At 49.0% G+C, this 14,154-nt stretch overlaps 1 protein-coding gene across 2 annotated transcripts in view; it reads left to right on the top strand.

Moving 5' to 3' along the window:
* Positions 1-2,839: 2,839 nt before the first annotated feature.
* PALM (paralemmin) overlaps positions 2,840-14,154 on the top strand; it is a 29,983-nt gene continuing 18,668 nt past the window's right edge. The window contains exon 1 of one of the 2 annotated variants that reach the window (XM_074301953.1): positions 2,840-3,273. In XM_074301953.1, coding sequence (XP_074158054.1) covers positions 3,269-3,273 — 5 coding nt within the window. In that variant the 5' untranslated portion in view covers positions 2,840-3,268. The remainder of the gene's footprint in view (positions 3,274-14,154) is intronic. The other variant, XM_074301947.1, reaches the window with a different exon arrangement.

Raw genomic sequence — 14,154 nt, 5'->3', positions numbered from 1 at the left:
CTTCCAAGTATTAGAAGAGCTGTTACAGAGAAGAAGGATTACTAGGGGAAAATAGCAATGGAGGATGGGCTGGGAGTGAAGAAGTGGGGTGGGGGAGTATCTATCTATCTATCTATCTATCTATCTATCTATCTATCTATCTAAATACTTGTAGCACCTCTTTTTGTGATGATAAAGAATCAGAAATTCAGAGGATGCCCATCAATTGGGAAACGACTGAACAGGTTGTGATTGATGAATGTCATGGAATCCTATTGTCTTATTGTAATTAATATAATACTATTCTATAGAAATGACTTTCAGAAAGGCCTATTATGTCTGGCTTATAACTTATACTAGTCAGAGCTATCCAAGAATGGAATAGGTTGGCTGTGGAGGTATTTAAACTAAATCTAGATTTAGAATTGTTGATCAAAATTATACATGGCAACAGTTACAAGATAATAAATTCTGATGGATGTGACTCTTTCCAACAATGAGATGATTGAGGCCAGTTCCAATGATCTTGTGATGAAGAGAGATGTCTACATCCAGAGAGAGGACTGTGGGAACTGAGGGTAGATCACAAAATAGCATTTTCACTCTTTTTGTTGTTGTTTACTTGCAGTTTGTTTTCTTTCTCATTTCCCTTCCCTTTTTGATCTGATTTTACTTGTGCAGCAAGATAATTAATATATTTTAAAATGTTTAACATATATTGGATTACCTGCCATCTAGGGGAGAAGAAAATTTGGAACACAAAGTTTTGCAAGGGTCAATGTTGAAAAACTATATATTTTGAAAATAAAAAAGCTTTAATAAAAACAAAACAAAAAAGAATTGTTAATCAACAAGCATTTATTAAGAGCCCACTGTATGCTAGTCTCCATGCTAAGCATGGGGTGGCAAACAAAGGCAAAAACAGACCTTGACCTCAAATAGTTCAGAGTCTTTTGGGAACAGGAGTAGGCATCTATTAGCAAACAAGATATATGTACAGGATAAGTTGGAGATAATGAATAGAGGGCGGGATTGGCATTAAAAACGGGCTGGGGAGAGCTTCTTCCAGAGATGAGATTATAGCTGGGAAAGCTTAGGCAAAAATGAGGGAGAGCATTCCAGCAATGGGTTGGGGAGAGCATTAGTCAATGAAAGTATTTGATCTTGTGGTGGAAAATTAGGATACACTGATGCATTGTTGGTGAAATTGTGAACTGATCCTACCATTCTGGAAAGCAATTTGGAGCTATCAAATTGTGAATACCTTTTGATCTAATAATATCATCAATGTCTATTTCAAAGAGATTTTTTTTTAAAAAGGGAAAAGGATCTAGCTATATTAAAATACTTGTAGCACCTCTTTATGTTGTGGTAAAGAATCAGAAATTGAGAGATGTCCATCAATTGGGGAATGACTGAACAGGTTGTGATTTATGAATGTCATGGAATCCTATTGTCTTAATGTAATTAATATAATACTATTCTATAGGAATGATAAGAAGGCAGATTTCAGAAAAACCTGGAGAAACTTGTATGAACTGATGCAAAGTGAAGTGAGCTGAACCGGGACAATATACACGGCAACAGCCTCGTTGTGAGACGATCAGCTACCTCAGCAATACAGCGACCTAAGACAATTCCAAAGCGCTCTTGCTGTCCACCTCAGAGGAAGAGCTGCGGTGACTGGATGCAGATCGAAGCACACTATCTTCACTTTCTTTATTTTTGTTCATGGTTTTTTCCTTTTGCAAGCTGTAACTTTTTTTTTTTTTCCAAACTGTTTCTTCTTTTACATCATGACTAATCTGGAAATGTTTTCCATGATTGCACATACATAACCTATATCAAATTGTTAATATTTTAGGGAAGTGGCCAGAAAGACCCAGGGAGAAAATTTTATTTTAAAAATGACTCTTAAAAATTGTTTTTAGATATAAATTTAAAAATGCCGTCCAAAAAAAGGAAGACTCTGATGCTGGGGAGCCAGTGGAGTAGGGGGTGCCCTGGTCAGATCTAACGGGTGACAGTGAGTGACGGGCTGGAGCGCAGAGACACCGCTAGCAGCACAGTGCAGACAGCGGCCGGGATGGGAACCCGAGCGGTGGCCGTGCTGGGAGGAAGGGAGTCCGAGACGTCCGGTGCAAGTACCTGGAGGGCCCGCCGCCTCCTTTCAGTTTAGTTTATTCATGACCCTTGCTGTTTTAGACCCCAGAAGAAGCGGCCATGTGGGGGGCGGGAGCCTCGGTCTGGCGGACCCGGAGCCGGGTCACTGAAGCGGGTCCGCCGCTTCCCCTCACCTTTATGACAGGGAAGCCGGCGGCAGCGCCCGGGGGCGTTTCCGGACCCCGAGAGGTAGAATCTGGAACACGCCGCTTTCCGGCCTTTTCTCCTCATTCTTTTCTTTGGATACCGAACCCCCCGAGCTCGCTCACTTGTCCCCCCGGACAGGGCAAGAACAGAGCCTTCGCCACCGAGTAATGAGGGGAAGGAATTCCCGCGCGGGCCGGGGACCGCTTTACCCCTGGAGAAACCGAGGCAGCCGGTCCGCGCGGGGGGTTAGGGCCCCGGAGGTTGTCACTTCCGCGCCCCCCGGTTTAAGCCCCGTGGCCGCCTCGGTTTCCCTCCTCTGTAAGATCCGGCCTGGGAGGGAGGCGCGCATCCCGGCGCTCCCACCGAGACCCGGGTACCACGCGTGTTTCCGGACGAGGCGGGGCGCGGGGGCGCTCGGAGGAGTGGGGCTGGGCTGGGGAGTGGGCAGGCCGCAGTGGCGCCCGGCGGCCGGCAGGGGGCGGCGTCGCACCGCTCCCGGGCCCCGGCCCAGCCCCAGCCCAGCCCGGCCCAGCCCGGCCCACCGCAGCTCAGCCCTCCCCCGCGCGCCCGCTCGCTCCCTCGCTCGGCGCCTCCGCCCGCCCCGGACAATAACAGCGCTGCTTCTCCCTCCCTCCCCTTGTCTCGGGGCTGCGATGCCTCGGAGCCTCCGCCCGCCCCCGCGCCCCGCAGCCCGGAGCAGCCCCGCGCCCCTGCGCTAGCCGGCGGGAGTGAGGGCGCAGCGGGCGCGGGGGCATCTCGGGCGCCGAGATCCGCGACCTGGCTCCTCCCCGCCGCTCTCCACCTGGGCCCGGCCGCCGCCCCCGCCGCGGGGGCCCAGCCCTCCGCCCCCGAGGCTGCTCCCCCTCGCCCCACCCTCCCCCCACCCCTCCCGGGCCGTCGCCGCCTCCTCCCCCTCCTCCTCCTCCTCCTCCTCCCTCTGCTCCTCCCGCCAGCTTCAGACGCCCGGACTGCGGGAGCCATGGAGTGAGTAGCCGGTCTGGGGGTGGGGGACCTGGAGGAGTGGGGCGTGGGGCTCTGGGGCCTGGGATGTCTTAGGGCTGCGGTGTTGGGGGGGGGCTGAGCATCCGGGGGCCGCAGGTCTGGAACAAGGAGCCGGGGCGCTCCGGGGCGGAGGGTCCAGCCGGCGGGGGTCCGGCTGCAGAGCGGAGGTTGGTCCGGAGTCTGAGGCTCCGGCGGGGGCCCGCGCTCCCCCCTCTGCCGCTCGCGGTGGAAGGCCTGCCGTAATAGCCTGGGTCTGCTCCTGGGGCCGAGGCTGTCAGTGGCCAGCCCCACCCCTTGGTGGATGCCCCGCTGCACCCGGGGGGGGGGGGGCGCGAAATGAGGGGCGTCGGGAGCTCGGGCTGGAGGCTTCCCGCAGGTGGTGCGGGCCTGGCCGCCCAGCCCTGCCTCCGCCTGCGCTCCGGGAAGATGCTCCCTCCGCGGGAAAGGGATGAAGGGAGCTGCTCGGCTGTGGGCCACATCCTCCCGAGGACCCAAGGGCAGGGCCTGGGCCGACCCCCGCCAGGCACAGGTGCTCCGCCGGGCTCGGGGTGGGCAGGGCCCCGCTGCCTCCTGGGGAAGGAGGTTCGGAACTTCTGCGGTCCCGCCAAGGTTTCCTCGGGTGCCCTCGCCCCGCGTTCTCATCCCCATTCTCCCCCCCCCCCCCCCGCAGGTCCTGGTCTCCCTCCATCCTCCCTCCATCCTCAGCTAGCTCCTTCCTGGGAGCTCTGCCAAAGTCCCCTTTTCCTGCCTCCCCAAAGTGCTGGGCTCACCCCGTCACCCCTCTCCCTCCCCGGCAGCATCCCCGGCCCCTCCCCCAGCCCCGATCTCTCGGGATAAAGGCTTGTTAATTCTCGGACAACTTCTCACTCTTCGTACCGTGATGGCCACCTCCTCGTCACTGCTAATAGAACTGTCGGCCAACTCCCTCCGCGTGCTTTCCCGTAGCGCTAATCCTTCCCACTCTCCCCCACCCCCTCCTGTCAGTCAGCGATAGTGAGTGCCTACTGTGTGCTAAGCTCGGGATCCCAAACCGAAAACATGGGCCCTTCTCTCCCACCCTGAAACAGCAAGAAAGAACTGTCCCTACCGGATAGATACTGACCCGGGGGGCGGCAGGAGGGCGGGTCGGCTCGAAAGCGAGGGGGCGGGAGCGGGACCTGGGAACAGTCCATTGTGGAAGGTGAGCTTTGGAGCGAGGGTTCAGGTTGAAGGGACACTGTTAGTTAAGAGTAACCCCCACAGTTTGCAGACGAGGAAACTGAGCCGGGAGAGGCCCGGATCTCCTTGCTTGGCTCCTTCAGTTACTGGAGAACGACAGGCCCGCGGTTCCCAGTTTGGGGGGGACTGCTCCTGGGAAGCCCCTTTAGCAAGGTGGCCGCTGAGCTGGGACACTGCCCTCTCTAAAGTATGAGGAGCTCCCAGAGTTTAGAAAGGTGCTTTGGGATCTCTGGCTAAACCCTGCCCCTCCCAGCCAAATCTGAGCGATGCCGTAACTGGGAGGTCCAGCCATGTGGGCTCCGCCTTGCCCGGTCCCTGAATTTCCCTGCCATCCTTTCCCAAGGGGGCCTCAGTTTCCCTCTGTTACATGAGCCTGTAGCTCTGGAGTTCCAGATCGCAGATGGTGATTCTAGGAACCTTCTCTAGTCCTCTCACCCCATGACTGAGGAGGCCCCACCCTTGGCTTGGCCTGAAACTTGGCCCCTTTTGCTTTAGAAACTCCTGACTAGCAGACAAAGCCCTATCCCAGAGGGAACCCAGCCCTGAGCCTTGGGGCCCTGGAGGGAGAGAGCAGCCCAGCCCAGCCTCATCTTTTCCTCCCTTGTTTACCTCAGCACTTGCCTCAGAAGTCAGCCAGAGGTTGCCATGTATGGCTGAGCCATGACCTAAGGAGAATTTGGTAGAGAGCCCCCCATGGCAGCCTAGTCCCCGGTGCTGAAGTCTTGGCCAAAATAATTTAATTCTATTCTGTATTTACTAAGTGTCTCCATTTCCATGCCAGCTGATGAGACACCAATTGGGCCCCCACCCTGTCCTCTGGGAACTTACCATCTAATAAGGGGGATTCCAAAAACACTGGAGTTAAGTTGTACTAAGGACAAAAGAGACTCACAACTCCGGGGAATGCTTTCAGGTGAAGGGCAGGGGGTATCAGAAAGCTTCCAGGAGGAGCTAGCAGGTGGCATCTAAGATGGACATTGGAGGGAGAGAAAGATTTCAAGAGAGGGAGATTTCCAAGCAAGGGGGCTGATCTCTCCGATTGAACAGTCAGGAGGATGCAATGCAATCTGGGAGGAATCCAGCTTGGCCAAAACCTAGCGTGTGAATGAGAGAGCAATATTTAAAAAAAACAACAGGTAGATGGAGTGAGAGTTTCAAGGGCATTCACCGCTCAGCTGAGAAGTTTGGATTTTGTCCTAAAGGCACTAGGGAGCCCTCAAAGGTTTTGGAGTAAGAGATTGACATGCTTTAGGAGAAGAGAATTTGGGTGTTGGGTAAAGGATGGACTTGGAGAAGGGAGGGATCAGCAACGATCTATTAAAACCTCGTTCTTGAACATAGGAGATTCACCATTCAGAGATGATTAGACCATTTTTGGAGGAAGGGATCACTCCTGTCGGGTTGCAGGAAACGTGGGGGTAGCAATTCTGGAAGGCTTGTTGACATTTGAACTGGGTCTGCAAAGCTAGTTTTAGAGATTTGAACCAGCAGAGCTGGGAGGAATATTGGGTGTCTTTTATAGGAGATAGAAGTACAGAATAGGAAAATCTGGAGAAACGGGCTGGAGTTTTTCATTCATTCATTCGTTAAAGCACATCTCTGAGCATGTTCCATGTCCATGGAAAACACAGGGATTGTGGGATTTCTAGAACCCAAACGGAAGGCATCTGTGTAGATAATTATTATTATTGGGGGAATTATTCACTATCAATAATATTCATAATCCTGTAGAAAGCATTTTGTAAACTTTACAGTGAAATGTGAAATGTGTGAAAATATATTCCTAAATATATATGAATGTGAAAGCCAGGGGGGCAGGGTAGAATGGAACTGGCCACAAAGCAGATATACTGCTATATACTGACTGGTACTGTGGGTGAGGCACTGAACCCCTCAGTGTACTAGATTGCTCACCACAAGGTGCTAAACCAGTATTAGTAGAGATAGTTTCCTCTTCTGAGAGCTCTCTGTGCTAATGAAATCCCGCAGCCACTCCCTATCCCTTTATTCCTAAAGCTCTCTATAAAAATTAGCTATGTTATCATTGGATACTTGATATATCAATCAGCAAGCAATTATTGTATACTTGCTGTTTGCCAAGCACAGTTAGGCACTAGATATGCAGAAATAAAAGTGAAAGTTTCTGCCTAAAGGGAACGACATTCATAGACATGTAGATACAAGTTAATCAGGACTGGGGGGGAGGGGAAACGGGACCACACCAGATGATGCTTCTTGGATTGGGAATCAGGAAACTTGGCTTTAAAAATCTGTCTGGCTTGCTTTGTAATCTTGAACATTTAGGGTCTCCTTTTTTTTTTTTTTTTTTCACCTATAAAATATGAATGTTTAGTGTTTAGGTATAGATTGCTCCTGTCCTTCGTCATGTATGGAATGCTCTTCCTCTCAGCTCCAGTCTATTTTTGCCTTTCTTTGTATCAATATTTAGCTCAATTCTTGGTACATGAGAGGCACTTAATAAATGCTTGTTCACTTGCTTGGCCTCCCTTCAAGGCACAACTTCCACCTCCACCAAGAAGTCTTTCCTCTCTGCTCTACACTCCATTGCTGTGAATTCATTTTTTTCTTTTCTTTTTTTTTTTTTTTTTCTTTTCCCCCCGAGGCTGGGGTTAAGTGACTTGACCAGGGTCACACAGCTAGGAAGTGTCTGAGACCAGATTTGAACTCGGGTCCTCCTGAATTCAAAGCTGGTGCTCTATCTACTGCAACACCTAGCTGCCCCCCATTTTTTTCTATGTACCTATGTTTACTCATGTGTGACCCAGCATCTTCCAAATAAAACATAAGCACCTTGAGGGGTAGTAGGATTTCATTCTTGTCTTTGTATCCTTAGCTTCTATCACACTGCCTGACTATGAGTGTGCTTTAATTACTCTGATAAAGAGGGAGAGAGAAGATTTGGAAGATTGTAAGGGTGATCTTCCCCGTAAAAGGAATAATATTGCTATTTGAATGTGAGTGTAATGTGTTTGTGTGCTTGTGTTTGTGTGTGAGCCCTTCTCACAAACACTTGGAATAATGTAGAGATAACTTACTAGAGGACAAGATTCCAATTTGAAATCAGGAAAAGCTTCTTCAGGTACTTATCTTGAATGTTGTATATTAAAGAGATATCTATGTTGTCTTATCTCTACTGGCAAAGGAAAACCCTAGACCCTAGAAATCATCTATTTGTCCAACCAATCCCTGGATGACCTCTGGACTCTAGGAAGATCTTTGAAGGCTTGTCATTTTTTTCATTTTTGTCTTTGTATACACAGTAATAATAGCCAGCATTTAAACAGGTTTGCAGAGCACTTTATACACATTATCTCCCTTTATCCTCACAACTACCTTGGGGAGGAAAGTGCTATTTCATTCATTTCACAGATAAGGAAACTGAGACTGAGAGCTGTTAAGTGATTTACCCAGGGTCACTCACTAGTTGGAAGCATCAAAACTCAATTTAAGCTCAATACTTTTAACTATTGTGCCATCTGGATTTTCATTTGGAGTCTACTATCAGTGGTTGTTTTTTTTTTTCCCGGATAGGCTGTTTTTTTGTTTTTAATTCTTTCTGATTCTTAATGGCTCCATTTGGGATTTTCTTGGCAAAGATGCCATTTTCTTCTTCAGTTCATTTTACACAGGGAAACTGAGGCAAGCAGGGTGAAATGACTTGTTTGGAATCACATAGTCAGTATGTGAGGCTGGATTTGAAATAGTTCTTGTGGCTCCAGCCATGGCACTCTATTCACTGTAATTTGGATTATAGTATCAATAGAAGATACTTTTTGAATAGATACAACTCTGGGGGAAGATTGTAACTTTAGAATCCCACCACTGGCAGGGAGGCACACAGACCAGAAAGGAGCTGGTGACTTCCTGTCAGGGAGGCTGATCTAGTCAGTCCAGGTTACTCTTTAAATGATCACCGTTTGCTAATTAATTTAGGTGCTATATTGGAGAGGGAATGTGCCCATATAAATAAAGCATAGACTATAGGAAATAAAAGGTTCCAGCATCTGGGCTCTCTGGGGGCCAGGCTCCCTGCAGGCTGAGGTGTTTGAACCAAGTTTGAAGAAAGTTCTAAGAGTCCTAGATGAGGAGAGAGTGTGTTCCAAGCCTGGGGAACAGCTCTTGTAGGGATACCAGAGCTGGAGCCCTCCCTCTTGTACAGAAATAGCAAAAAGGCCAGTTTGGTGAAGGTGGGTTAATATGTAACAGTCTGGAAAGGTCAGCTGGAACAGGACATAGTGGGCTTTGAACTCCAGACAGGGGAGCTTGCAGTGCATCTTGGAAGAAGTAGAGAGCTACGGATCTTTTTGGTCAAGGGATGACACAGTGAGAGCTGTGCTTTGTGAGCATTGATTAGGGGAGTGTGCAGGGGAAAGGCTCCAGAGATCAGTGCAATAGGCAAAATTCCTGAGCTGGAATGGTTGCTGTTGAAGACAAAGAAGGGGCCATAGAAGAGATAATTTTGTGGTCCCCTGTCCTATGGGGGATATTATTTTCTGCCCTGTAAGCACCTGCCAGACCCTGGGCATGCAAAGCCAAACAAGCACCTACTGTGTACCAGCCAAAAGTAAAACTGTTCTTGTCTCCAAGGAGCTTACTGGAAACTTAGGGTCAGCATCATGGGGAGGACAGAGTTACTAGAAGGATCTCAGTTTAAATCCAGCCTCAGATACTTAGTAGCCATGGGACGCTGAGCAAAATTGGCCTCAAGTTTCCTCATCTGTAAAATGGGGATAACATTAGCACTTGCCTAAGCACAGTGCTTGGTACATAGTAAATGCTATGTAAATGTTAATGGTTAGTATTATTTTTTGCCCTGTAAGAAACTTGGATTTTTTTTTTTTCAGTTTGTGTCTCTTTTTTAATTGCATCTTTTTTATTTTCAAAACATGCAAGGATAATTTTTCAATACTGACCCTTGCAAAACTTTGTGCTCCAATTTCCTCCTCCTACCCCCCAACCCCTCCTCTAGAGGTAATCCAATATATGTTAAACATGGTAAAAATATATGTAAATCCAATATAGGCATGAGGATTTATACAATTATCTTGCTGAACAAGAAAAATCAGATCAAACAGGAAAAAATGAGAAAGAAAATAAAATTCAAGCAAACAACAAAAGAAGTTAAAATGCTGTGTTGTGATCCACCACACTCAGTCCCCCCAAACCTCTCTCTGGGTATAGATGGCTCTCATCATATTATTATTATTACTTAGTATTATTTTAATTGTATGACTCTGGGTCAATCACTCCTGAGCTTCAGAGATTCCTCATCTGTGAATTGAGGGGGTTAGACAAGGTGACCTGAGGCTCCTTTCTGCTCTAGACATCATACTCCATGGTCCAAAGTTGTACTGAATTTCTCTGACTACCTCCAGCATCAATTTTCTGTGATTTTATGTAGTTTATTCTGCATTAAGATTCCTGGAGACTTTCTCTCTAACACTCCTGCTTATCACAAGACTAGTAGAGAGATAAGGTGACACAGATAATTATGATACACAACATGACACAGATAATTATAATATACGTTATGTAATAAATACATCACTGAAGTTCAAAATGCAATGGGAAGCCCTAGGGGAAATTTTATTCAAGAGGCAATCATGGAAGGCTTCCTGATGTAGGTGACATTAGCCCTAGATTTTAAAGATTAAGTAATGGGACCCCCTTTCCCCTGGAAGGAGAGAAGACATTTCAAACACAGAAAAGAGTGTGAATAGAGGCAGCAGACTGGTGGGGATTGAGAGGATCCTCCTGTTTTGCCTAATAAAAAGAATAGTGGAGAAAAATGAGATAAATGGAAATAAATGTTTAGTCATGTCAGACTTTGCACGACATCATTTGGAGTTTTCTTGTAAAATACACTGGAGCTGTTTGCCATTTACTTCTCCAGCTCATTTTACAGTTGAGGAAACTGAGGCAATCAAGGTTAAGTGATTTGGCCAAGGTCACATGAATAATGTGTATTTAAGGTTTAATTTGAACTCTGGAAGATGAGGCTTCTGACTTCAGCCCCTGTGCTCTATGTACTATAGTCGAACCCAACTGCCCATGGGAATAAATATAGGGTGCTAATCAATATGGTGCTTTGGGGTTTGCAAAGTATTTCAAAATACAAAGTACATATATTATCTCTTTGGGGTCTAGGACCAAGTCAAATAGTCCACCAATTGATTTATTTTACAAGTGACAAAACTGAGGTCTAGGAAAGTAGTAAGTGCTGATGACCCCCCTGGACAAAAGTGCTACAGATAAGGAAACTGAGGCACAGAGAATTCTAATAGGTATCTAATGGCTGGTTGTAGAACACCTTGAATAGTTTAAATCGGTCTCCTGAGGTAACTGGGAAACTTGAAAACTCGGAAGGAAAAGACTGGGTCCTTATTAGGTAATTCCTGTGTGCCCAAATCATGGGCGATGGAGAAAGAGAAAGATACAAGAGAAAAGAGCATGTAGGGATAGCTACAAACACAGTGCATTGAGCACTGGGGAGTATTTGGGAAGACTCATGGTCCTGAGTTCAAATGTGGCCTCAGATGCTCACTAGCTGTGTGATCCTGTTTGCCTCAGTTTCTCTAAAGTGAGCTAGAGAAGGAAATGGCAAACCATTCCAGTATCTTTGTCAAGAAAACCCCAAAGAGTATATAGAGTCAGGGAAGGACAGAACAATTATCCAATTATAGGCTTTGGGCCTGGAGGCTTAGAGGGATGAAGATGGTAGAGATTATTCTGCTTGCACTGTTGAGAAACTAGTGCAAACCTTTTCTGGGCCAAAAAACATTTCCTCAGGGCTCACTTCCTCCAGGAAGTCTTCTAGAGTTTATCCAGAGTTCCTGGCGAGGGTCAGAAATTCACCTCAGTCCAGATCGGGGGTCTGGCCAAAAGGAGGAGCCTGGCAAATTAGTGGAGAATCAAGGAAATGCAAAACCCAGGCCACCTCAGTCCCAAGTCAAGACCATCCCCCTTTGGCCCTATCTATAGCAATAGTGACCCTTTCTGGGACTCAGGCTCCCCAGCTATGAGAGGGTTTTCTTAATCCAGACCCTGGGTTCCTTTAACAGTCATTCTGGTAAAGCCTATGGACTTCTCAGAATCCATAAAAGTTCGTAAGATTACAAAAGAAACATAGTAAAATTGTAATGTAATTATATTAAATTGTAAAACTGATTTACAATATCCAAATATTTAAAGCAATCCAGAGTGTGGATTAAGGCTCTCTTGTTTGAGGGCTCCCCTTCCCCTACATGTGGGTCCCAGGCCTTCCAAAGCACCTTGGTTCCCAGCCTTTGGAATCCGGCTTTGGAATTGTTCTGTGGAACAGTGGATGTCCACGCAGGACTTTGGGCTCCCGGGTTTCTCTGTTAGAGAAGAGAATTGATCAGCAGATGTCACCCCTCTGGTTAGAGTTTGGGCCCCTCAGCCAAGCAGAGACCTCCCCTGTGGCAGCCGTTCTCCACCCCCTGCGTCGGCCTCCTTAGTCAGGTCTGTCCCAGGTTGAAGCAGCTGTTTCCTCTCAATAATTAACAGAGGAATGTGTCCAGATTCTTCCTGATGTCCAGACGTCCTTCTCCCCCTCAGCAGGGTCAGCCTCCCCGCACAGGGGCTGGCTCGAGGCAGGGCAGCCTTCCGGGCCTGGACTGGTCTGAGCCAGACTATATCCTAGCTTAGTGTGGTCTGCAAGCCAGAATAGCCCCTTCCAGTCCCCACCCACCCAGTTTAGCAATTTGGACAAATTACACAACCCTTCTGGGGTGCGGTCAATTTGGAATCAGCTCTGGCCCACCCTCCATTCCAAGGACTTTGGGTAAAAATAATAGGATCAGAGAGATTAAGGAACCTGAAGAAGGGACCTTCAAAGCAGACCTAGCTTTCCTTATCACCTACTATGTGCTAAAAGTGCACCCATCTAATGTGGTTGGATAACTGAGAAATCGCCAAGGTCCAAACTGTGTCCTTGGAGGTAATTCACTCCCAGCTCTTTCTTTACTAATGGGGAAATTCCCTTCCCTGAAGATTAAGCTGGATCTTCAGTTGATGGGATGGGATGGAGCAGTTCAGGGCACCCACCCACCCCTGCCCCTTGGGACCCCCTCCTGCTGAGCTCTGGGGAGATTTATTGGAGACTCAGCTTAACACCCAAGTTCACCAGCCTTTGAGCCAGGACTGGCCACAGAGCTTCTGGATTGGCCTGGGGGTGTAGACTGCTGGGAGAAGAGCTTCTATTTCACCTCCTTGGCTTTCTCTTTGCTGGGGGGGCGGGGACCTGGGCGGGGCTGGGAGGAAGCTGGGGGAGCTGCTGCGGGGCGGGTCCTGAGGCTAACCCATCCCCCCACCTTCTCCGTGGGCTGCTCCTTCTCCCCCGCGCCTGGGTAAGCGCCGTTGTCATGGCAATGGTGGTGTTGCCAGGGCACCCGCCTCCCCGAGGGGGCCCCGGATAAATCACTGATCAGCAGCTTCCCTGGGGATGGGCAGGGTGGAGAGCTGGGGGGGCCTGGCAGGCTCTGAGGCTGGGGGTTGGACTCTTGGGGAGCTGACCTAATCAGGATGGACTCTCTGCCTGGCTGACTCTGGAGCTGTGGCCTGGACTTTGGAGGCCTGGCCAGCTCTGAAGTTAGGGCCCTGATGCTGGGCCCTGCCCCGGCCCCACCTGCTCTGAAGGCCTTCCTTCAGAGAGCAACCCTCAGGTTTTCCCAGCTCTCCCTGCTCCTGCCTTTCTCTTATACTTGACCAACACTGATCGGCTAGGGAGGAACAGCTCATCCCTCCGAAGGAGGGGCTACTTGGAAGTCTGGGGCGGGCTACCCTACTGAGACAGAAACTGCTCCAATCAGGGCAGCTCTGGCCTTCCGCAGCATCCTCCCCGGGATTATCACCTACACTCCCAGACTGACCTGGGGGAGCCAAATAACACAGGTCAGCTGGGCAGGGAGCTCATAATATTTATAAAGTGATCAGTGCAGTGTCTGGCACGCAATAGTTGGCTATATAAATACTACTCCCTTATTTCTTACTGTTAGACCCTTTCCCCTCACTTCTTTGGGGCTTTTTCTCATAGGTGGGTAATTGCTACAGTAATTGCTACAGCTCAAGGATATTCAAGCTAGGCAGGGAGACCTTAGAATCAAGAATGCAGAGTTGGGAGGGCTTTTAAAACACACTCTGTTGGAACTGGGGGGGCCTTAGAACCCAGGGTGTCAGGGCTGGGAGGGCCCTTAGAACCCAGGGTGTCAGGGCTGGGAGGGCCCTTAGAACCCAGGATGTCAGAGCTGGGAGGGCCCTTAGAACCCAGGGTGTCAGGGCTGGGAGGGCCCTTAGAACCCAGGATGTCTGAGCTGGGAGAGTTCTTAGAACCCAGGAGGTCAGGGCTGGGAGGGCCCTTAGAACCCGGGATGGCAGAGCTGGGAGAGTTCTTAGAACCCAGGATGGCAGAGCTGGGAGAGTTCTTAGAACCCAGGATGGCAGAGCTGGGAGAGTTCTTAGAACCCAGGAGGTCAGAGCCGGGAGGGCCCTTAGAACCCAGGAGGTCAGGGCTGGGAGGGCCCTTAGAACCCAGGATGGCAGAGCTGGGAGAGTTCTTAGAACCCAGGATGGCAGAGCTGGGAGAGTTCTTAGAACCCAGGAGGT

Source organism: Sminthopsis crassicaudata, chromosome 1, assembly GCF_048593235.1.
Source record: "Sminthopsis crassicaudata isolate SCR6 chromosome 1, ASM4859323v1, whole genome shotgun sequence".
NCBI classification, from domain to species: domain Eukaryota; kingdom Metazoa; phylum Chordata; class Mammalia; order Dasyuromorphia; family Dasyuridae; genus Sminthopsis; species Sminthopsis crassicaudata.
Note: the sequence above shows the minus strand (reverse complement) of the source record. Positions and strands in the feature narration are given on the sequence as shown.